Source organism: Pteropus vampyrus, unplaced genomic scaffold, assembly GCF_000151845.1.
Source record: "Pteropus vampyrus isolate Shadow unplaced genomic scaffold, Pvam_2.0 Scaffold1390, whole genome shotgun sequence".
Lineage (NCBI taxonomy): Eukaryota > Metazoa > Chordata > Mammalia > Chiroptera > Pteropodidae > Pteropus > Pteropus vampyrus.
The window spans coordinates 29,464-53,289 of record NW_011890171.1 but is presented as its reverse complement, the minus strand read 5'-3'; the positions used below and the strand labels follow the sequence as shown (position 1 = coordinate 53,289).

At 33.5% G+C, this 23,826-nt stretch overlaps 1 protein-coding gene across 5 annotated transcripts in view; it reads right to left on the bottom strand.

Moving 5' to 3' along the window:
* The window catches only part of UGGT1 (UDP-glucose glycoprotein glucosyltransferase 1), a 117,841-nt gene that overhangs the window by 85,199 nt on the left and 8,816 nt on the right, over nucleotides 1–23,826 (bottom strand). For all 5 annotated transcript variants that reach the window (XM_023526609.1, XM_023526610.1, XM_023526611.1 and 2 more), the window contains exons 3-12: nucleotides 20,555–20,637; nucleotides 18,345–18,475; nucleotides 12,809–12,921; nucleotides 11,043–11,217; nucleotides 9,867–9,963; nucleotides 8,881–8,959; nucleotides 6,742–6,842; nucleotides 5,982–6,081; nucleotides 4,816–4,876; nucleotides 1,247–1,338 (exon numbers count right to left, since the gene is read on the bottom strand). In XM_023526609.1, the coding sequence (XP_023382377.1) occupies nucleotides 1,247–1,338; nucleotides 4,816–4,876; nucleotides 5,982–6,081; nucleotides 6,742–6,842; nucleotides 8,881–8,959; nucleotides 9,867–9,963; nucleotides 11,043–11,217; nucleotides 12,809–12,921; nucleotides 18,345–18,475; nucleotides 20,555–20,637 (1,032 nt within the window). The remainder of the gene's footprint in view (nucleotides 1–1,246; nucleotides 1,339–4,815; nucleotides 4,877–5,981; nucleotides 6,082–6,741; nucleotides 6,843–8,880; nucleotides 8,960–9,866; nucleotides 9,964–11,042; nucleotides 11,218–12,808; nucleotides 12,922–18,344; nucleotides 18,476–20,554; nucleotides 20,638–23,826) is intronic.

The window sequence follows — 23,826 nt, the reverse complement described above, 5'->3', positions numbered from 1 at the left end:
AAAAAAAAAATCCTTGTCATGAAAAAAAAATTATCAGTTTAAATTCAATTCTGTATCAAACTGGTTGAGAAATCCAAAAAGGGAGCTTTTCCCTTTGCTTCATCTTGTCAAATATGTAGAACAAAGCAGGTACAACTTGCTTCTTGGTTCGTCTTTATTTATACTTAACACATGCATTGTCTCTAAATATAAACATACAATTTGAGGATGAAATAATCCTAAATTTGGGTTTTACATTGCATGTTTTTAAAAACCACTACAGGAACCTGTTATTTCTTACAAATGCACATGAATCTACAATTACATCAAAATAAAGAGTTTATTAAAAAACATCAAAAAAAAATTGATTATATACGTTTAATATATGTTTCAATATCAGTATCAATTTACACAGGCACATACATATAACCACAGAAAAAAGTCTGGAGAAACTCACACCCAAGAGAGGTTTGCTGGGACACAAAGAAGAAATAGGACAGGATGAAGACTTTACTTCTAGTCCCTCTAAAATACTCTGAAAAATTCAAGCTATATATATAGATATATTTTTTAATAAGAAATAAAAAAAATATGGGCAATCTTTTAAAGTGTACTTTACTAATTTTCAGTAGCTCTGTAAAGCAGTATGTGAACATAAAGCTCAATTAAAATAATTAATGTGAAAATATCTTACTGTAGAAACTGCTTCTTCAGAAGCATTAGCAATAGCTTTTGTTTTTACTACGAAGCCATACTGTTAACTGTGTCAATTTTAATGCCACGGGTAAAATGTGAATTCCACCTGACTGCCCACCACCCTCCTCCAAAAATTCGTGAAGAAAATTTTGAGCAATTTCATCCTGAATCACATTTTAACAAAACAAAAAAGGTAGGTATTCAAATAACATGTAAAACAGAATACCTTCTGAGACACCAGAGGCAGCATTTTGAATAAACCCACTTCACAACCTTCCCAGAAGCAAAAGAAGCTGCTCTTTTCTGCTTCCATGGTTAAAAGGAAAAACTATAACTTCTAAAAGGGCATTCTCAAAAGACACTTTGGCCTTAAATGTACATTATGATAAAAAATGGCGAAGTGTCATTCTACCCATCCCAGTCAAAACATGGGCCTACCCAAAGACACTCACTGGGCCCGGTAAGCCATCAGGCTTTGCAACATGCCACATCAAGGAGTACAATAATCTAAATGCGTCGCAAGGAGCTACACTTTATAAAAACTTTTCATAGTTTCAAATATTATCCATACCTGAATATATCTTGCGTATCTAAATCAATATGAAGTCCATTGATGAACAGTGCTGAATCTCCAGGCTGTAATCCTAAAGTTCCCTTGAAATACTAAAATATTAAAAAAAAAAAAAAAAAAAAAAAAATTATTAAGGAACAGGAAAAGAATGCTTAACAGAAATTTCTATGTTTCTGGCTTTATTATATGTACAAATGTTGACGTCCTCTTATGTATCATAGGAAACCCTAAGGTTGGGTTAAGATCTTTTATGTACTCCAACAGATCCTTCTTAGCATCTACTTCACTGTAATAAAATAGCTGGTTTATGTGGCATATACCTCTCCTCCCTTCTTCCTTCCATCCCTCCCCACTTCCAACAATAATTACAACTGTTTCTTATAATAGGGAGGGGGAGTCATATAAACCAAGTGCTGAGGGTCGCTTTTCATAAAAAGGGCCTTCTGTTTGCGATGCCAACCAAGGTTGTGACAGCAGTCACTAACAGCTTGGCCTTCTTGATGAAGTCCAGGGATCTAATCTAAAAGGGTTTCAAAACCTTACACTTCCCTTAAACCTTCAAAGTAAGGCACACTAAGAAACTTTGAGTGGCTATGTTAAGGATAACACCTACATGCAACCTAGCTCTCCAAGACTTAGCCTAGGAGCAGGAGTCGGGGGTGAGGGGAGGTCTTCAACTGCTGCTCCCTAAGATGGTGGCCACCCTGGTTCTCCTAGGGCTAGGGGAGGAAGGACAGGGACTGCTGAGCTCCTTTCATTCCCAGTAGTCAGTGGACTAACAGAAATAAACTTTAAGATATAGTATTACATGGGAAAAACACAAAAGAGGAGGCCATGGCGTATGCTTCTTTGCCCTGCCAGATTAAATGGCAAGCAAAATGAGAGGATAATGAAGAGTTGCATCAATGAGAATTAGAATTTCTTACACAGGAGAGGAAAACTCCATGTCTACTCACTCCCAGGCTGCGAGTACAGCAACTTTGACTATAAGAAAGACTCTGAGCTGGTAAATATAGCTCATACCTATTTCTAGATCTGGATGTTGGTAACATAGGTGGGTTCGCCTTCTGAAAATTTATCACACTAAAATTCTGTGCATGTTTTTGTATTTGTTTTATATTTTTGTATTTTATACTTTAATAAAAGATTTTACTCAAAAAAATGAACTCAAGAAATACCAATATATAGCCTGTATAATTTAATGTTTTATCTTCCTAGTAGAGGCTAAATTAAGGTAACATTTGATATTGTTATCCTGGAAAATAAAATTAAGTAAATAAAAACCATTATAGATTTCTTCAATTTAGCAAATATTTGAGATATATTTGGTGTACTTTTTCCTCAGGTCTATTTAAGTAACTAATATATGTAAAAAATTAAGAAAATCTTGGGTATAGATAGTAAATTGAACATAAGCATTTTTTTCTCCTTTTCAAACTCTCTTAAAATGTCAGTTTTTAACAAGGGACTCTCTTAAAGTTATAAATCCACAACAAAGAAACCAGAAAAGAAAAAGGATTGTCTTCGCAATCCTGAGAAAGCTGAATTCTAGGCTGACAGTGGAAAAAGCCGACAAGAATCCAAGGAATTGGCAGCACAAAGAATGCATGTATGAGGGGGGTAATTATTATGCTAAAAAATGGAGACTCATTCTGGAAAGAATGAAACAGAGAATCTGGAACTATGGGAAATTAAGCACAACTGAGGGTGGAGATCCTACACTGAAAATAGAGGAGTGAATATAAGTTATTGAGTGTTCTTCCCTACTGGGCTTCTACATCTTTGGCAGCCAGATTTCACCCTCCAGGCAGAAGTCTAAAAGATCCTTTTTCTAGAGACTGAACAGTTCAAAGGGAAAGATTTAAACATATAGTCACTGGGGTTCCTAGGAAATGGCCATTCCAGGATAGCCTACAGTCAAAAAGGCTTATCCTTAGGGCTTTCAATCAGCTTTTGACTCCTTCATTCTTCAATATGAGCAGCTAGCCACAGATCACCAGACATCTTGGAAAGCCTCTAACATCAGAGACAAGAGACCAAGACAAAAAGAAAGGCAACTTAAGAGGAAACAGACTATGCAGAGAGAAGAAAATACACACATGTACCACTGTGTACATGTGAACACTATAAAAAGAGGCATGTAAGAAGAAAAATAACCCTAGAAAATTAAAACTTCGACAACTACAGAACAAATCTCAACAATGGGGTTAAAAAATCCTTCCAGAAAGTCTAAAAATAAAAGACAAAAGAATCTGAGAAATAGGGGGGAAAAAGATTTTTAAAAATTAGGCCATGCTAGTCAAGAAGGTGCGGAAACTTAAAAATAAATGAAGAGCTGTAGGAAAACAGAAAAGAGAAACCAGATGGAGAAAATGCAAATGAGTAATTTAAAAAAATTTCCCCAAACGAAATAAAATGATTTTCTAGATTTAAAGGGTCCACCAACGACCCAACAGTTTGGAGACTTTTTAAAATGGCATATCATTGTGAAATTTCAGATTACTAGGGTCAAAGAAAATATCCTAGGTGATTCCAGAAAGAAAAATCAATCTCATACAAAGACTTCAGACTTCTCAATAGCCACGATGAAAACCAAAATTACCAGGGGCAAGGCTTTCAAACTTCTAAATGACTTCCAATCTAAAATTCTATACCTAACCAAGTGATCAATAAAAACAGAAATGGAAAATTGATTTCGCGGAGTCTGATTTTATCTTGCATGAAACTTTTCTCATGAAGAATGATTTACTGCACCAAAATAAGCGAATAAATCAAAAACAAAGAAGACTGGAAATCTAAGAAATAGGAGGTCCAATAAATGAGGTTAAAGAAAGATCCCAGGATAACTGATATGCTCTAGATATAGAGAACACCCAATACATAGTGAGCAAATCAAAAATTGATAAAATCTCTCGGAAGCTAAGCAGGATCAGGCCTGGTTAGTACTTGGATGAGAGACCAGGTGCTATAGGCATAAAAAATAAAAAATAAGGGATTGTAAGGTGACAAGGTCCTTGCAATCTGTGAGGTCAACCAAGGGTTGCTTCGTCTTTAAAAAAAAAAAATTGATAAAATCATGACATAAAAATATAAAGAAAGTAAAGTGATGGGGAAAATGCTAATATGGAGTTGTGGTACATATAGGAGAAGGGTCAGTGAAAGAAAGTTAAACTTCATACTTGTAATAGGAGGCCAAAACAGAAGGTCTGAAACTGAAAAATAAAGTACCAATTTAAGCCTCCTAGAAGTCTGGAGATAAATATCAAGAATCAGCTAAGAGTTGAAAGCAGATGTTTCTAGGAAGGGAGCCATGATAGGGAGTGAGATGTGTTAAGGGGGTGCCATTTTTCTAAATAAACTGGTGGCACCATTTGGTGCTTTGAATTATATTCATATTCGACTTTGATTAAAAACTAAAAATATAAAAAAGATTACAGAAATGAATCAAAATACCACCATCTTTGATAAAAGGAGATTAAAACTATTAATGGCACTGATTTAACTCAGATTTCTTCATTTTAAAGGTATAATACAAAACAGAAAGACCACTCTTTTCTGTTAGTTAATACCTTCTGATTCTCTTCCACTTCGGTTCTAAGTTCTGAACTCACAGCTGTTTTTGTTATTGCTCTAAGGAAATAAAAACATTATCAGTGTTTGGTTTAATATTTGATACATATTTGATAAATTTAAGTACAAAACAACAAATTGCTCAATAAACTACAAAAAAATAAATGGAAAAAAAACCGTAAATCTTTATAATTGATAAATACATTTCTCCTTTCAGATGTGTATATTTTTTTCATTACAAGATACGATGCAGTAATGGCAGTATTTTAATACAAGTGCAGTTATTTCCAAGATCTACATTAAATACATGTAACTCTATTCCAGTATATGATCTCTACAGCCTACAGGCTAAAATAATGTTAAATAAATTAAGGTAACAGATTGCTCGTCCTATCTAAACACTTACGGTAGAGGTGGAATCATACATGTATATCTTCAATAGCATGCTGGACTAAAGGAGAATGTACTATGTGATGTATAAGTCCTATCTAATAAGTATTTTCAAGACTAATCAAATTAACAAATTTATTTACAAAATAGCTCATAAGTCAAAATATCTCATTCAGTGACTCAAGAAAGACTGACACTATTTAAGTCATTAGTCTCTAAAAAATTGGCTTTTATAATAATTTTGCCTTGCATTTATGAGATATGGAGGGTCATTATACAATTGAAAGCAATATCAGAAAAGCTGCATTCAAAATCTCATTCTGCCACTATAAACAAGACAGGCTCTATAATGTATTTCCTTCATCAAGATTAAATAAGATGATATATATGAAACACTTCAGGAAGAAAAACACTATCATCCATAGGAGGCCCTAGATTGGTTACATCTGCATACTTTGATTTTGTTGACTCATCCAATTCCAGAAGGCAGGTATCATTATTTCCATTTCGTTGCTGAGGAAAGTATTTATTTACAAAGTTTACAAAACTAGGAAATACAGTGCCAGGAACACAACCAAGATGGGTCTCTTCAACAACACAATGCAGAGTCCTGCCACCTCTCAGAGTGTACTATTAGCAGTGTGCTGCTGGTAGTGAGAGAACTTTTATTTTCTAAGCATTTTCATACTTTAACTGCTTCATTTTGTATATAAACATGAAGATAATTAGGCATATATTCAGAAAAATGCCTCAAAACCTTATTACTCTATATTACCTGGCTTTAGTAGGAAAATTTTGACTAAGATCCTTCATAACCACCAAAGCTAATTCAACTGGAGCGGCCAAGATTCGGGCAGCAGTCTGAAAGCTTAGATCTGCAACAATGTCAAATATAATATAAAATGTATTACTCTAATGTAATGAGAAATAGGAAAAAAACACATTTACTTCCTACTATTTTCTTGGTAATTAAGAATGCAACCATTTCAGAGTGCCCATGGTTTCATTTCTGGTTTTATTTACTTCAGAATATTTATTGTAACCATTTCTTGATCTACCTGCATGAAACACTCAGGCATATACTAACACATTTAGCACAGGATAAATCCACCCCAAATAATAGTTCTTTGGATCAGAAAAGCACACTTACATTCTATCACACTGACATGCCTCTAACACGGGGTAGATACGCTCTTTAATAAATGTATACATATAGACACATACAGACCAAGAGAAATATGTTTCTAATATTTGTGTGACCAAATACATAATCTATATACAATCTTATGTATCTGGTCACACAAAGAAAGATATGGTACTCGTTTACATATATTATTTCTACACAGTGTTGTCTGTCTACAGAAAGACTCCTCCTTTCTTTTCTGATTAATCATAATTAATCACATTATCTTTAAAAGCTGTGGTACCCTCAGAATCACATGAATAAATACAATTATACTCAAATTTTACATTTTCTAATACCACAAAATTTAGTCAAAAAGTAGACCAGTGATTCCTGTTTTTATTTTTATTACCTTGCAGTTGCCAAACTTTTAAAGGTGCCATTTCATTGGTGCTCTCCACAAGATGCTTTCTAAGTTCTTTCAACTGTTCCTTCAGGTCAGGGTGCAGGTCTCTGAAAAGAAACAGAAAATCAGTCCTTTTCATGTGTCTTTTATTTCTCAAAGCGCTCTTAAAAGTTGGCTCCAATTTCTTCTTCATGATTGCCCCTCTTATCATTAGAAAAATTCCTATAATATAGAGAAAAAATTCAAATATAATTATGTTTCTTAAAAAAATAATATAGAAATGTAAAAGTTAATTTAAAAACTATAAGATCTACAGATTAAATAATGAATCACTACAACAGTGATTCTCTATGTTGCAGGGAGGGAGAGGAATGGAACTGGGACTAGGGAACAAAGGGTACTTTAACTCTACCTATAGTGTTTTACTCACCTTCTTCCTTTCCTTCTTCTTTCTTTCTTTGTTTTTACGTAAAAGAAGGTGTATATTGGGAGGAAAAAACTTGATAAATAGTTCTTTGGTACATAAAAGCAATTCTGGGTGGCAAGTATCTGGGTGTGTTATTATTCATATTTTTCTATATCTTTATTATTTCTCAAAGTAAAACTGGATATTTATTGCTACTGGTCTCAAAATGAATTTCTTTCAGCTACATGTTCATATATCCTTTGGCCACATGAATATAATTCAAGCTAATCAAGATTATGGATTTTGTTTAGTTTTATCTTGAAATATAGTGCAGTCTACTTAAAGCTAGTACAACAGAAGTTAACAGAAGCAGAGATACATCATTTAGATCAGACAGACAGATGGCTGGTAGAGTCATTCTGTTCTTTTAAATGCTAGAAACTCAAAATTTCTTAAATACAACATGCAGAAAGTAAAATATTTACTCAGCTCCTTCACCGTCCAACAAATTCACTTCCAATCAGTTACTAAAAACTCTTGTTCATGATAAAAATATCAAAAAAAAAGTCCCATTACTTTAGATAGCTAAATAACTATTCTGAATATTCAAAAAGGTAAATGTCTTCAATATTCTACATACTTCCTAGTGCTGTAAATACCCGAGATCATAATACTACCTAAAAAGCAAACATAAAAAAAGTGAATATTTAAAGGAATTCTGGAAACCTGGGGCCCATAAAAAATGGAACCTGACTGCACACTAATGAGGCCAAAGCTGATGTTAAACACAAAGACAGGTACATGTGCACAGGACGAACTCAACATGTCCATGGTAATTCAGCATGAACTAAGTCATCTCTGCTAAACTGTTAGTCTGGTTAAGTCATTTCACTTGGCCAAATGTTAAAGCTGAAATATATAAAACTGGGCCCACACATATCATTTCTATATTTCTACATGATCCTTTTCTTTAAAAAAGAAAGAAGGGAGGAGGAGGAGGTAGGAAGAGGAGGAAGAAGAGGAAAAGCAGGAAGAGGAAGAGGAGAGAAGAAGAAAATCAGCGCACTACAGATGTCCTAATTAAGATTTCCAAGTTAAGCAGAATTTAGGGCTCTAAACAATTATCAAGTCATATCAGAAATAACTGCAATATTTAAAAGGACAGCTAAGAAGACTTTTCAACTATAAAATCTTACGATGCTTTCATAAAATGGTTATGAAATTTTCTTCAAAAACCCCATTTTCTATCCTCTTTCATATAGATCAGATACTAAAATGTATTTCAATTGAACATGTATAAAATCTATACCTCCTGCTATACCTCTTTTGCATTTTTTCAGACTATGTTTAGCATGAGTAAATAACTATGACCTCTCTAACTTAAAATACATTTGATTTTCTTGGGAAAAAAATTGGGTGAAACAATTAGATTTCTCCTACTACATGAATCGAAAATGGCATGTACCTTTATGCTATCAACTGCAAGGCTCAAAATACGAAATCAATTTAAGCCATAAGCAGGCAGCCAGAGCATCATTTAAGAATATGTGCTTCAGAATGACTGGAAATCATAAACTGTACTATAAATTAAGTGGTAATGTCTTCATATCAGGTTATATATATAAAATACTGTTGTGAGATCTATAACTGATATGGTAATAAGAACGATGGTGTTTATAATAGAAGTAAGTCTGAAGGTTTAAAGAGAATAAGACCAATACCCAAAAGAACATATATACCTTAATTTTCCAAAAAGGAATCCCTGAACTTCATCAACAGGATCATTTTCACCAATCACTGTGGTGTTTACTTCAGTTCCTATAAAAGTACAGAAAATATATGTTTAATCACTCAGATTAGAAATAAAAATACTATTAACCTCATAAAGCCTGAATAATATTAAAAAAAAAAAACAGGAACACCTAAAATTGTGATATCATTTAAAATGCTGACTACCTCAATTAACATTCTGCAATGGTAACAAACAGGCAGAACAAATATATTTTTAATAAATCCTATGTTCCTGGATAAAGTGAGAATATATTTTTCCCTTAAACTTCGGAGAATTATATGTGAAAATTTTCAAAATTGATACCTTTAAAATTATGAATAGATTTTTTAATATCAAAATTCTGAAGAATTCACAACCAGGCAACTTAATAATAAGTAGAATTATTGAGAACAGAATAATGAGTTACTAGGCTATCTTCCGTGTACCCAAGCCAATCATTTTTATTTTGAAAATGAGCTCAAAAGAAATTTAAAAAACTATACATAAAACTTGTGGTTGAAATAATTCAAAACTCTAGAGTATGACAACAGAAGTATAGAAAGTAAACTGTTCCAAGAGTAGAAAATAATAAAAAACATTATATCGTTCATTAATTATAGGATGTTTAAAATTTCGCACTGGCTATTTATGAACTATATATTGTCAATAACAATAGCTGCTACTTATTGAACATTTGAGTGCAAAAAACTGTACTAATTTCTTTACCTATACATCTTATTTTCCCCTCACAAATACTGTAAGAGGCACATATCATTATCCGCACTTTACAGAAGAAAAATTAGGACACAGAGAACTTATTTCATGTCACCCAACTCAGATGCAACAGAACCAGGATTCAAACGTATTCCTAAATCTACTCTTTTTCATTAAGGAAACAAGTTCCTCTTTAACTCATATTTAAAGAAAATGCATCGGTCTAATTTATAAATTCACCTTTCACCTGAGTATCATCCTTGGCCTTGTACTCAGTGCTCTTAATGGCCAGTTCCACACCATAGCCAGAGAGGTAAACAGGCTCCTTCCTGGGATTCTGCAATCGGAGCAAGTATTCCACCATTACCACTGAGCTCTTTATGTATTACAGTGTACAGTCCAGTATACAGTATGTGACCATGTTGATGCATTCAAAACACGCTTAAACTTCCATGGGAATCCTAGCCTCATTTAGATTTTGTATTTGCCACTAGTATAAGAATGAGGAATCCAAAGCAGAAGCGAAACCAGAAGAAGGAACAGTTGAAAGGGCAAAGGTAACGAAACCACATGAAGAAATGGATAAAGAGAAGAAGTTCTAGAACCTACACAGCAGAGTTGAGAACTAGTGAGGTTTCAAACCTCTAAGTGCTTTGTGGGGAGTATGTACGTAATTCTGTGAATGTGCATGTTTTACTGAATATAAATGTCTTCAGTCAGGGTTTAGGCTGACCAAATGTCACAGGCTTACCACCATCCTAAAGGAGGATAGCCCTTTAGACATTTTAATCTTTAATACCATCAATAGAGCCTGGGGGGCAGAGGGAAGAACGGTTATCAAAAATTAATAATAAATCTGCTTCTGCTCCTATTTAGATTTTCATTTAAAGTTTTTATTTTACTTGCATGGACTTAGCATCCAATATTTATCGAACTTAAGACAGATTTTAAGACTAACAATCTTTACATAAAAATACAAATGCTAAATGCAACACAAGGTTTTAAAAGCTTAATTTTCAATCAATTCTGCCTGATTGTACCTCTTTAGAAATCCTTCCTTTTCCATCTAATGAAAAAATTTCAAAAAGAAAAAAGTAAAAGGTTTGGAAAGGAACCGAACTCAAGGATCAGTTCCATAGTATGATGACCACATTAAATCTGGACTAAATTAAATATAATTTACATGGTTCGTTTTTTAGAATAGAATGTAAACTTATTAAGCTATTTTTTAAGCATAATTATTTTACATTTCCTCAGAAAGGCAAACAAAGTACTTCCAAGTGCAAATAACAGATCTGAGTAAAGTACTACACTTCTCAAAAAATAATTCGAATAATTTTATAATTATTAGCTTATGTGTTAAGGTCATGCTGGGCATATTAATATTTAAAAGTTATAAAATAAGTCAATACTTACAGATATATAATGTCTGAATATATAATTGATTTTGCCTGCATTGCTTTTTGATATAAGCTGGCGGTGGAGATTATAAAATGCCTCATAGCCAATCTCAGAGTAGAAAATCACCACCGGACTTTCAGGATTAGATGAAGGGTATCTGTGATCGCCTTTGAACAATAAGGGTTTGGGTCTGAAAACAAATATTAAAAACTTAGAATTGTAAACTTAAAAAAGTTTTTAAACAAAATACAGGTACAGCAATGATTATTTAAGTAGAGATTATAAGCATCTTAATATTAAAAAAGTATCAAAATCTTAAATAATTTTCAGTTAGTAAGAATGCTGTCAGGTAGGTCTTATTTGTTCATTATTAAAAATAATAAAAGTATATTACATAAATACTAACTATGAAATGCAGAATTTGATAAATAATTGTTACCAACTCCTAGAGGAGGGAAAAGCCAGAAAAACAATACATATCCAGATCTCACAGTACTAAAACTTTAATAAATTATTATATCTTATAAATAGAATATAAGTATCCTTTTACCTGAAAACATAAGTGCAAAAAATGAAAAAAAAAGAGAAATACTTTAAGCATATAACTAGTCAATTATAACATCTCCCTCCTCTATCATCTTTACTACTATGATCTTCCCATTAATAAATTTAACATTTATGTTTTCTTCATAAATTTTAAAACTTACTCCACCCCAAAAAAGAATTCTCTAAGAATGGCATCTAGATATTAACCCATAGACTTTCTGACCTACTAATCCCTCTTAATGAGGTATACCTATCTGTACTAAAGGAAGATAACTCTTGTAAAAACCTGTATAAATTTATAACTAAAGAAAAAAGTCTAAAAGGATACATGCCAAACCATTAAAAATAGTTATTACCTCTCAGAAGAGGCTATACTATCTCTTTTCTTTACAAAGTTTGCATCATTGTTGTAAAAAAATTAAACAAAGAATTTTAAATTAACTAATTTTGTTTTTCCCAAAGGATCACCACTTCATCGTGCAGCCACCTCAGCCCTGAGATGGCTAGAATGCACCCTAAGTAGCACTAATGCCATTTGGTGGGCAGAGGACAAGTGCTGGGCAGATAATTTCACCAAAGAAGAACTACGCTTGCCTAAAACACCCTTAACATTTCTGATACAACACAGCAACACCACAGAGAGAGAGCATTGTTATCCTATTTCTAAGACCACTACAGAGGGTGCAAAGGGCACTGCCCTTGCCAGACAACAAGAGATGCTACCATATTTGTCCACTACAGGAAACTAGTCTTTAAGCAAAAAGCCAGCCTATTAATTTACTATTCAAATGAAGCTTGCAATTATCCTTTAAATAGTCCACTTTGTCTGAAACTAATAATCTCCTGAGATCATTATCATTAATGTCATTATGTCAGGCACTGGCTTTAATAAGCAGAGTATTCTTTACTAAGCTGATGACAAAGTCTATATGATTTCTAAGATAGTCATTACTAAATAATAACAGTAATATCAAGGACTCTTATTATCTCCATTTTAAAGTGAGATGAGAAAAGAAAGGTTAAGTAATTTGCATAAGTTCACAAAACATTTCAAGTGATGGAGGTAGAATTCAAATCTAGTCAGCCTGGTTCCAGAATCCATACTCTAGACCACTATATCTACAGACGACAAAACTGATAAATTTTTTTTTTTTTTTTTAAATCAGAAGGTAGACTTGACAGAGAAGAAAACACAATGAATGCATGACATTTATAAAGAGAAACACACAATCTACCTTTCAGGTGCTGTTAGTAGAAGAGTATCAAGGGTATCAAAATCACAAGTCTTCTTTCCATGCACTGAAAAAAATGAATTACATCCTTCTGGTGGAGGTTCATCAGCTGCTATCTGTCATTTAAGACACAGGACTTTTAAAAAATAATTTCTAACCAAAAACAAGATAAAGACATGAATATTTAAATAGATCATAAAGTGATACTAAAACATTAATAAAAGCAAAAATTAACATCTACTGAACACCCATTATGAGACAGAAACGTAGAGCTTTACATGTCACTGCTTTCCTTGTATTATTTCATCTAGTTCCTCCCAATAACAGCGCATGAGGAAGATGTTATTATTATCTCCAAAACAGAACTTTAAAAATTCTATTTCAAAAAATATCAAAAGATATATAAGGTATACAGTATATACCTTGCAGAAAACTAAGCTTACAAATGTCAACTTTAAGTGCTTAAGTACAAGGATGCAGTCACAATTAAGTATAATATGCAAATTAATCTGAAGCCCCTTGCTGAAATAATAATAACATAGTATCTAAAAAAACAACAGAGTCTAAAAAAAAAGAGTATAGAGGGAAAAGTAAAATTATCTAATGAGCACAGTAAGATATTCGAGGGAAGGGCTGAATGAAATGTAAGTTTATGTTTAGAGTAAAATGCATTAATGCCAATGTATAATAAGACAAGTCAACCCGCAACTTTAATGAGAGGCACACTGAGAAGAGCCAGTATGAAAAGATGAGAAAAGGAAAGGAAACAATGACAAGCACTAGTATATGCACTGATGTCATTTATGTAATATATTAAGATGTCCTCTTCTATAGATGGAACACAAAAAAATAAGAAAAGAAAGGGAGAAATGGAAAACTTTTTTGCTGGAAAACTGATGTTAAATTTTTCATTATGTTCTTTATTTTTCTCTAAATTATTATAAACCTTACAAATACAAGAAAAGAACAAAGAATAGTATATATATATAAAAAAAACAAAAAAAAAACCCATGTACCCATGACCTAGCTTCAATAATTATCAACTCATGGCCAACCTTATTTCATCTACTTTTCTATCACACTCCACTGAACCATTTTGACACAAATCCTAAATAACAGTTCAGGTTATTTCATTTGTAATTTCAGCAGATATAATTAAGACATAATTTCAATATATCTTAATAAAAGAGTTTAAAAAATAATACCATTATCATACTTTTAAAAAGTAATAAAATTCTGCATAGACGGTAACTGACAGCATATTTTTCGATCTTTCCAAGTTCCCCATAAAAACAGAGCAACTAGACTGCAAAAAGCAAGGAAGGAAATCCCCACACAGAACACAAACAAGATCTATAGTTATCAGAATGCCATGGAGAAATACATTGAGAAAAACAAGAGATTCTGATGATCCTGAGAGCAGAAAAACCCCAAATGGCCAACAGGTTTCACTGGAAAGTATGATGGCCCAATGGGTTTTGTTTAATCTCACATCAGGTGAGCACAAGGGTGTATGGCAGAGTTCAAAGGAGTTGGGACAGTTTAGCCACTCTGAACTCTCAAACTCACAATCTAAGAATTCCCTTTTAGAACAGGGTGGCTGAACTACCCTAACTCTCAGGGGCTTGTGAGTTTGAGAGTTCAGAGTGGCCTAACTCTAGAGTGGTTGAAGCCTCACTTGAAGGAAAATTGCCGAGGGTAGAATAAAACTTGTGTAGGAGACAGAGATATAGAGACAATGAAAGAGAAAGTCTAAATAAAAGTGCAGGAGGGGAACAGAGTCAGAAAATTTCATAAAGCAAGCCACCATTTTTTTTAAGCCATTACTTTTCCAAAGCTATTTTAAGAAAAGGGGTAGGGGAAAAACAGACTAGCACCCTTATTCTTATAGATGAGCACTATAAAGAGAAATTGCTGCAATAATAGAAATTTTCTACATCTGCGCTATCCAATATAGTAGCTACCTGAATGTGCCTAAGGCGGCTGAAGATCTAAATTTTTAACTTCATTTAATTGATTAAATTAAATTGGCCATACATCTGAACAGCATAGGCATAGTCAATAAAACCATGTCAGAAATATATAGCCAGAAGACAGATAAAAATGTAACCTACTATTTCAAGCAAGTAAAAATACATTAAGAGAATTATATAAGATGTAAAGAATAACCTAAGTCAGAATTAGAGAAACACAGGAATGAGGTGACAGACTCAAGGAAAAATTATAAGTAAAAGAAAAATTGTTTTAGAAATGAAGTCTAAACTGGAATGAGCACAAGAACAAACATAATAAGCAATGATTAAGAGAAACAAGATGAAAGGAGGAAAAAATTTTAAATCAAAAAGAAATAAAGAAAAGAGAGATTCAAGAGAAAGTGACAAATAATTATGATAGGTAAAGAAAATTCAACGTATAGATGATATGAAATCCAAAGCAAGGGAAGAGAACATTTATAAGTTTTTAAGAGAACCTGAAATAAAGAATGATTTGAAACTCTATATTAAAAGAATATACTGTATACCTGAAAATAATGACCCAGAACAACCACTGTTAAGCATTATTCTAGTAAACTAGCAAGGGAGCAATCAAAGACTACTGGGGTGGCAACAAAAGAACTGAGTAGAAGACTCACACTTTCTGATTTCCCAAATCAATACAAAGCTACAGCAATCAAAACTGTGGTACTGACATAAGTACAACATGTAAACCAAGAGAACGGAATAGATAGCCTAGAAATAAACTGTCACATATACAGTCAATTGATTTTCAAATGGGTACCCAAAACCATTCAATGGAGAAAGAATAGTCTTTCAAAAATGGTGTGGGGAAAACTGGTTATCTACATGTAAAAGAATGACGTTGGACTCTTACTCTATACCATAGTCAAAAATTAATTCAAAATGGATCAAAGACCTAAATTTCAAGAGCTAATACTGTAACTACAAAATCCTTAGAAAAAAATATAGGGGGAAAGCTTCATGACATTGGATTTGGTGATGATTACTTGGGTAAGATACCAAAAGCACAGGAAACAAAAAATAAATTGGACTTTATCACAGTTAAAAACTTTTGTGTATAAACGGACACTATCAACAGAGTGAAAAGGCACTCCACGAGATGGGAGAAAATTTTGGAAAGTATATATCTGGTAAGTGCTTAATATCTAAAGTATATAAAGAACTCCTACAGCTCAACAACAACAACAAAAAAAAACAGTCCAGTTTAACAATGGGTAAAGGTCTCATATAGACATATCTCCAAAGTAAATATTCAGATGGCCAATAAGCACATGAAACGATACTCCACATCATTTGTCATTAGGAAAATGAAAAACCAAAACCACAAGATACCACTTCCCACCCATTATTATAGCTATTATTTAAAAAAACAGAAAATAACAAGTGTTGGCAAGAATGTAGAGAAAGCGGAATCCTGGTACAGCTGCTATGGAAAACAGTTTGGCAGTTACTCAATATGTTAAACAGTGAATTACCATATGATCCAATAATTACACTGCCATGTACATACCAAAAAGATCTGAAAGCAGGAATTCAACCAGACACTTTTACACCGATATATCATAGCAGCATTATTCACAATAATGAAAAGGCAAAAACAACCCAAAAGTCCATCAACAGATGAATGGATAAACAGAATGTGTTACAAGTATCCAATGGACTATTATTCAGCCATAAAAAGAAATAAAATTCTGATACATACTACAACAATATCAAGCTATATGAAATAAGCCAGACACAAAAGGATAAACACTGCATGATTCCACTTACATGAAGTATCTAGACTGGGCAAATTTATAGAGATAAAAAATAGAATGGTGGTTGCCAGTAGTTGAGGAGGGAGAAGAGGGGAGTTTCAGTTTTGCAAGATGAAAGGAGTTCTGAAAAAGGATGGTAGTGATGAGTGCATAACAATATGAATATACTAAACATCACTGAATTGTACACCTAAAAATGGAGAGATGATAAATTCTATTTTATGAATATTTTACCACAATAAAAACAAAGTTGAAAAATACTAAATGGTCAAAAAAAGGATGCTAATAAATCAAACTCATTCAAACCCTGAAAAATAAAAGGAAAAAAATCAAACATATATTCTGCTTATCCTGTGTGAATGGTACCACAAAATAGTACCACATGAGGAATGTGCCTCTTTATACCCATCTTCCAAGAACAAATAAAACAGAAACAAGAGAATCAGAGCATTACTTTATAATCCCCAAGAATTAATGGATTAAGCATAGAGCAGTAATGCCTGCTAAATCAAAAAGAGAAGAAATCAGACATTACAGGCCTCCTAATGGCAGCAACACTACCTACTGAGTTGCCAAAGGGATAAAACACAACTATGATCAAGCCCCTGGATCCAGCTGCCAATTTGCAAGGAATAGAAGACAGAGGAATAAACTGAAATGCATTATGAGTATGTGATCAACAAAATGCAGATTGTGAAAAAATTTACAGGGTAAACAGTCGAAGTTACTCATCAGAAAAGAAAGGAATGGAAAAAGAACCTATAAATTAAAAGACTCCCACACACACACAAAAAAAATTTCAAAAATTTTTTAAATGGGCAAGACTAAACTCTATTTAGTATTTAGAGTGTGGAGATGCACTCTTGGGCAATAAAATGAAAAACAAAGCAAATGATTGCAACAAAAATCAAGAAAGTGGTTCCTTTAGGAAGGTTAAAGTCAACTGCAATGTGGGGACAGAGTACATGAAGGCCTTGCATGGTGGCTACCTAAGTTCTAGTTCTTGGCCTGGGTGAAAAACACTAGAAAGTCCACTTTACCATAAATCGTTACACTGTATATTTCTTGTGAGTACTTTTCTATACCTCTTTTATATTTAAAAAATGGTTTTAAATTAACATATATATCTTTTACATCAAATACATAATCAGTGTACACACATCTTTGTTTCTCTCACTGCCTTTTTTTTTTACAATAGGAGTTTGTTCAACTCAAAAATCCAACAAGATCCACAAATTACATTAAGTTGACACACTTTTAAAGTCTCTTGAAGTTCTTCCTTCCCTATTTATTTTAAAACTTATATGTTAAAAAAATCAAATCATTTTACCACAAAGTTTCCTGCATTTTGATTTTCCTGACTGTATCCCTGTGATATTGCTTCACATTTCCCACCTTCTGTATTTCTTGTGAACTGCTTTGAGATCTATAAGCTGTGATCGGATTCAGGGTCAATTGGTTTAGCAAGACTACACCTCCTAGACTATGTTGTATGAATGAATTCTGGTAGTCTCTTCTTTACGTGCATATTCTTTTTTTTTTATTTCTTAAATAAAAATAAGTGCAATTATTTATTTTTAAATCTGTAGTTTGAAGATTTAACATCGACTTTGCTTGTTATTTATAAACAAATCATAAATCCTAAAAAATTTCAGGCAGAAAAGTTAGAGCTCTGTAATACAATGCCAGGACAACTGAAATATATTCAGTCATCATGTTATACAACCCCTAAAAAATACTGATATGTGTAGGCACTGAATTCACCTGCTGGAAGGCTTGAATTGTAGCCGAGTAGGAATGAAGAGACAGACAAAATTTCAACAAATTCTGCTGTAGAGGTGACAGAAACTGAAACGCAGCTTCTAATATTGCACGGTAATAAGAATAATCAGTACCTGTCAAGGAAGAACATTAACCAACATTATATATGACCAGAGCTATCCAAATAAGATCTTTTACAAAGTATAAAAACATGTTACAAAGGCATACAATTACAAAATTTTACCACTACACTGTCTTGAATTGCTGTCAAATGCTTAGAATTCCCTGGAGCACACAGTGCAACTGGACTTTTCCTCTTCTTCCCTGGTTGACTCTTCCCTCCCCTGAATTGCTATTTTCCCTCTAACCTGGGATAGCTAATTTCTATCTACTTACTGAGGAAGAATTTGGCTGTGAGATCACCTGCTCCAGGGAGGCAGTCCCAAGCCCTATCCATGCCTCACTGGACCAAGTACATCTTTTCTTTGCTCCCACAATATTTGCTTACCCCTTTCACTTATCACATCATTTACTAAATTATTTATTCACTGTCTACCCCACCCCAAATAGTCTTGGAGCCCCCACAGGAAGAACCTCTGACTTATTTTTGTAGCCCCAATGCATAGCAGATGTTATCTACTCAAATAACCTAACAAAATTGAGCAGTGTGATGAGGTTTACAAGGGATTAAAGGATACCAATGGAATTGTAGTTTGGGGCGAAGCATTTAAACAATTGGCAAAATTATTTGAGGGATAAAAACACATGTGCCAATATGAAAAAAACTCCCCAGGACATGTTGTTATGTGAAAAGCACAAGGTACAAAACAATGTATATAGTAAGCTATCATTTTTTATTATAAGAAAGAATGAGAAATAAGAATACATTGGTATTTGTTGTAAAAAAAAAAAAAAACCACTTAAGGCTACACAAATTAATTTAAATGATTATAAAAAGTAGGGGAGAAACAGAGAAAGGAACAGAGACAGGGAGGCAATAAGATTTTTCTGAGTAAGTATAGCCTTTTATATAGTTTTGACTTTTAAATCATGTATTTTCTATTCAAAAAATATTTTTTAAAAAATTAACATTTTAAAAAGCAAAATATAAAAGGTTCTATTCTGCATTAGCACCTTCTAAGTAAAAACCAAGATCAGAAAGAAATACCTCAAAATGTTGCCAGAATGTTAATGGTAAATATCTTTGGATGGTGGGACTAAAACAGTATTTCATATAAAATGTTTAATATACTTTTATGATCACTTCCAAGAATTCATATTCTCCTAATTCTATCTAACCAAGAACATATTATCATTTATACTGAAGAAATTCATTTCAAATGTCAGAGTTCAAATTCATTACAAATCAACTTTAATAAATTTGTTTTACAAAATCATAAACTAAAAGAAAAATAATTTTTTTGATAACTCAAACAATTCTAGTTGATTCTATATAACTAAAATTTACAGATGCTTGTTCAAAACCTTTATGTACTTATATTACAAAAAAAAGTTCAGGCTTAACTTTCTAAATATATATTATTTTAATAAAAATCAAAGCTAAAAATCAATTCAGTTCAATATTAACAGTAGTCACATAATTTTCACACATTTCCTCGTCAATAAGGACTTATGCCCGTCAACCTAATATGAAAGTTTTAGGTGCTCATATATCAGCATCTTTGACAGTAATGTTTATACTCTACATAGCTTAAATTGAATTAGAAAATATTTATGAAAGCACATCATAAACTGTAAACATTGACAAAATATACATTGTAATTAATTGTGGGTGGCTGGCAGGCATAATGGAAAACATTTTGGATGGCACTAACTTAATGATAACAAACTTAATAGGTAATAGATCAGTTACATAATCAGTTCATTAAAAAAAGAGTGATTCAATTCTGATGGTTATTAACTTAGTACTAAATAATTTTAAATGAATTCGACTCCTACAAAATATGCACACACTTTTGATAAAAGAACACACAAAAGGAAAAAACAAAGGACAAAAATGCTAAAAGTAGTACTTACAATCTCAAAAAAAATTATTAGTCTATGTTGGCTCTGCTGGCTATCGCCACAACTCTAGACATTCAGATAAAAATGTTTCCCATTGACTACCATGCCACAATTTCATTGAAAGAGACCCTTTTTTTCCAGTATTTTCCCAGACACCAAAGTCAAAAAAGCATTTGCTTCAATTTTACCGTGATAATCTGATGATCCAATATTTCGACTGGTTTCTACAAAATTCCAAAACTTCTCTTGACTATCTTCTGCCAAAAACTCACTGGGAGAAAAGGGGAAAATATCAGAAATAAAACAACTTAATAAAAATCTAATATAAGCTCTATAAGAGAATAAAACTGGTTTTTAAGTTTCTAAATGTTCATAGTTTGACTCTTAATTTATAACATAACAACGCAAATATGCATGGTATATTTTTTAATGATAAGCAAGTCGTACTAGCTTATTAGTTATTAATAACTAATTAGCTTAGTAGCTTATTGAGTATTCCTTAAAATACACAGAATAATAAAAATGTAACAACAGAGAAGTCCCAATATAAAGAAGGCTTATAAAACCCCATTTGTGAAACTGCCATCAGTAGTAGAAGCAGAATTAGAAATTGATAATTCTAGCACTAGTTCTTCTCACTTATTTTCTGAAAGACCTTATAAAGAACAAAAACTGTTTGGCTAAGCATCTCCCAAGGAAAACATGAATCCTAAAAAATTTTCTAGGAGACTAAAGGCAACATGTTGTAAGATGATCAAGTTTTAATTTAACATTAACAGTGACCTAATAAAATCAGGTCTTACTGCCATCTTAGTTTTTTTCTTGAATTTACACTACTGACCTAAAATAGTGGCTATACTAAATTTCTCTTCATTCAAGAGTCATTTATCCCTAAAAGAAAATGCATATCCTAACTGAATGATTCACATAAACTGGTTCTCTTCTCCTCCCAGCCATACTACTAATGTAGTGGTGATTTTTCACTGTCTTTAAGTGAACTACAGACCTGGATCTCAGCTTATCTAGCCAAAGGAAGACTTTCCCATTACTGATCAACAGTGAAGTATACAACTCTCACTCTACTCCATAGCTAGACACAGAAATATGAGGAAAATAAGGAACATTTCTTTTTTTAAAAAAATGCCTACAGCACCTGGTATTCCAAGGTGGTCTCCCATCCAAGGAACATTTCTTGGTAATGCATAGCTTCTCTAAAAATACATTTCTGAAAACACCCATTATCATAATGTATTAAATTATTTGGAGCCTCTTTGAATGTAGTATTTTTCTAGGCTTTCTAGAAAAACAGACTTCATCCCAACCTTATAATAGTTTATAGTCTAAGAAGGCAGGTTTTGAAGCAGATAGTAATACGCAAATTGTAATATGCAAATAAACACTAAATTCACAAATTAAAGCTTCATTCATACCACTGCATAAGTAAGTCTTATAATGTCTAAATTTCAAAGTCTTATGAAAATTACTAGATCCACTGAATTAATCCAGGGACTGTAAGAACATAAGATACTATTCAAAAGAACACTGACATTTCTTTACAGTACACTTAACTTTGTCTGCTTTTTGATATCAATTGTTTTTTAGCTTCTTATACCTATTCCATTGAGTAAAAAAAAAAAAAAAAAAAAAAAACCTATAGTTTTACAGCTCAAACTATATAATCTCTGGAGTTTGTTTTAAAATATTCCAGCGGAGGAAAATAGGAAAGTGATAGTGGTTATGGTTATTGGACTTGAGTTGATCATTGTAAAAATGGGGTGACAGGTACAGGGAAAGAACATCGTATCATTCCCTCCACTTAAAAATATTTTGAAATGTCACTAATAAAAGTTTTTAATCTTTAGCAAAAGAAAAAAAAAGCTCGAAACAACCTGAATGTCCATCAGACAGCATAACTCTGGTAGTAAACTTGTTTTCTTAGATTTCCAAAGTTCTCATAAGAGATCAGAACTGGTCTCTCCTCTATACAGAACTAGAAGCGAAAAAGAAATGAGTCTACTATGTGACAAACACTATGCTCGGCATAGTCACCCATGTCCCCAAAACCTCATAGCAACCCTGAGTTATAACCAGTTTTAGAATAAAGAAACAGCAATGCAGAAAGGTTAACTTGCTTAAAGTCACAGAGTTAATAAATGAAAAATCTGGAATATAAACTCCAATTTATTTGATTTATAGCTCTATCATGCTGCATTCTTGGGCCATTATAATATTCAGCACTCAATAAATAATTACCAGTTTTGTTTTTAATAACAGTACTTTATTTACACAACATTTGTTAGCAACTATAGCTGTTAAAAATATATCCATAGTTTTACTTCACTTAAATATATATCGCTTTAGAGAGGCAGAAAAAATGGCATACATGATAGAGGTTTTGTTCATCCCTCCTGTGACCACATCAAAGTTGTGACAGAAACATGGAGCAAAGAGCAAGCAGAGCCACCTGAGGTCTAGATGTACAGAAGCCCTACAACTACAAAGAGAAATAATCATCTTGCAACGGTTGGAGGTAGGAAGGGGCGAAGATGCGAGGCTGCTCGCTCTCTAGCAGCTGAGGGGGACAGAGGCCAGACGTCTGCCTGTGTGTGTGTATGTGTCCGTCTGTCTCTCTCTCTATATTTAATTTTAGGCGAGGCAACCCTTGGTTGACCTCACAGATTGCAAGAACCTTGTCAGCTTACAATCCCTTATTTTTTATCTTTTACGCCTACAGCATCTGGTCTTTCTGGGTGGTCTCCGATCCAAGTATTAACCAGGTCCGACCCTGCTTAGCTTCCAAGCAGACATTTCTTAAAGGGGTCACATCTGCAAGGGGACTTTCAAGGTGACAGACCTGCTCACTCTGAGCACCAGTGCTGGTTCGGCTGTGTGGAGGGCACGAGGGGACTTACAGGAAAACACTGAGTTGTAGGAGCAAGGGCTGGGGATGAGGCTCTCTCCGGGCAGAAGTGCCAGCGGTATCCACTGTTCCTCTGTTGAGACCTCCTCCCTCCCAGTGTGTGGAGGCAGCACCACCATGGCCATGAGGTCATCAAACAAGATAACAGAGGTCACTCCGCCCAGAGGATTCCCTGAAACCCCACCTCCCCCAACTCTCAGCCCCATACAAGCCACATCCAGGTGTTTCCTCAAAGAGTCTAATGCTTCTTTTTGAGCCAACTCCAAGACTCACACTGGTGGCAGCTGACCTCGGTTTCTGGCGAGGCCTCTTGAAGCAACTATAAGCACAGCATCTGTGGATTGCTTGCTGAATCTTAACAGGTGGCCCTGCAGGGGCACAGGTTGGGGCTAAACTTGGCCTGCAGGTGAAACTCTCTCAGGACTGTGCTGTTGGACACCTACTCACAAAGCCATGCTAATAAGACCAGGAGACTTAGGAGCTTTGCTTAGTACATAGAAACAGACACAGAAAGGCAGCCAAAATAGGACAACAAAGAAG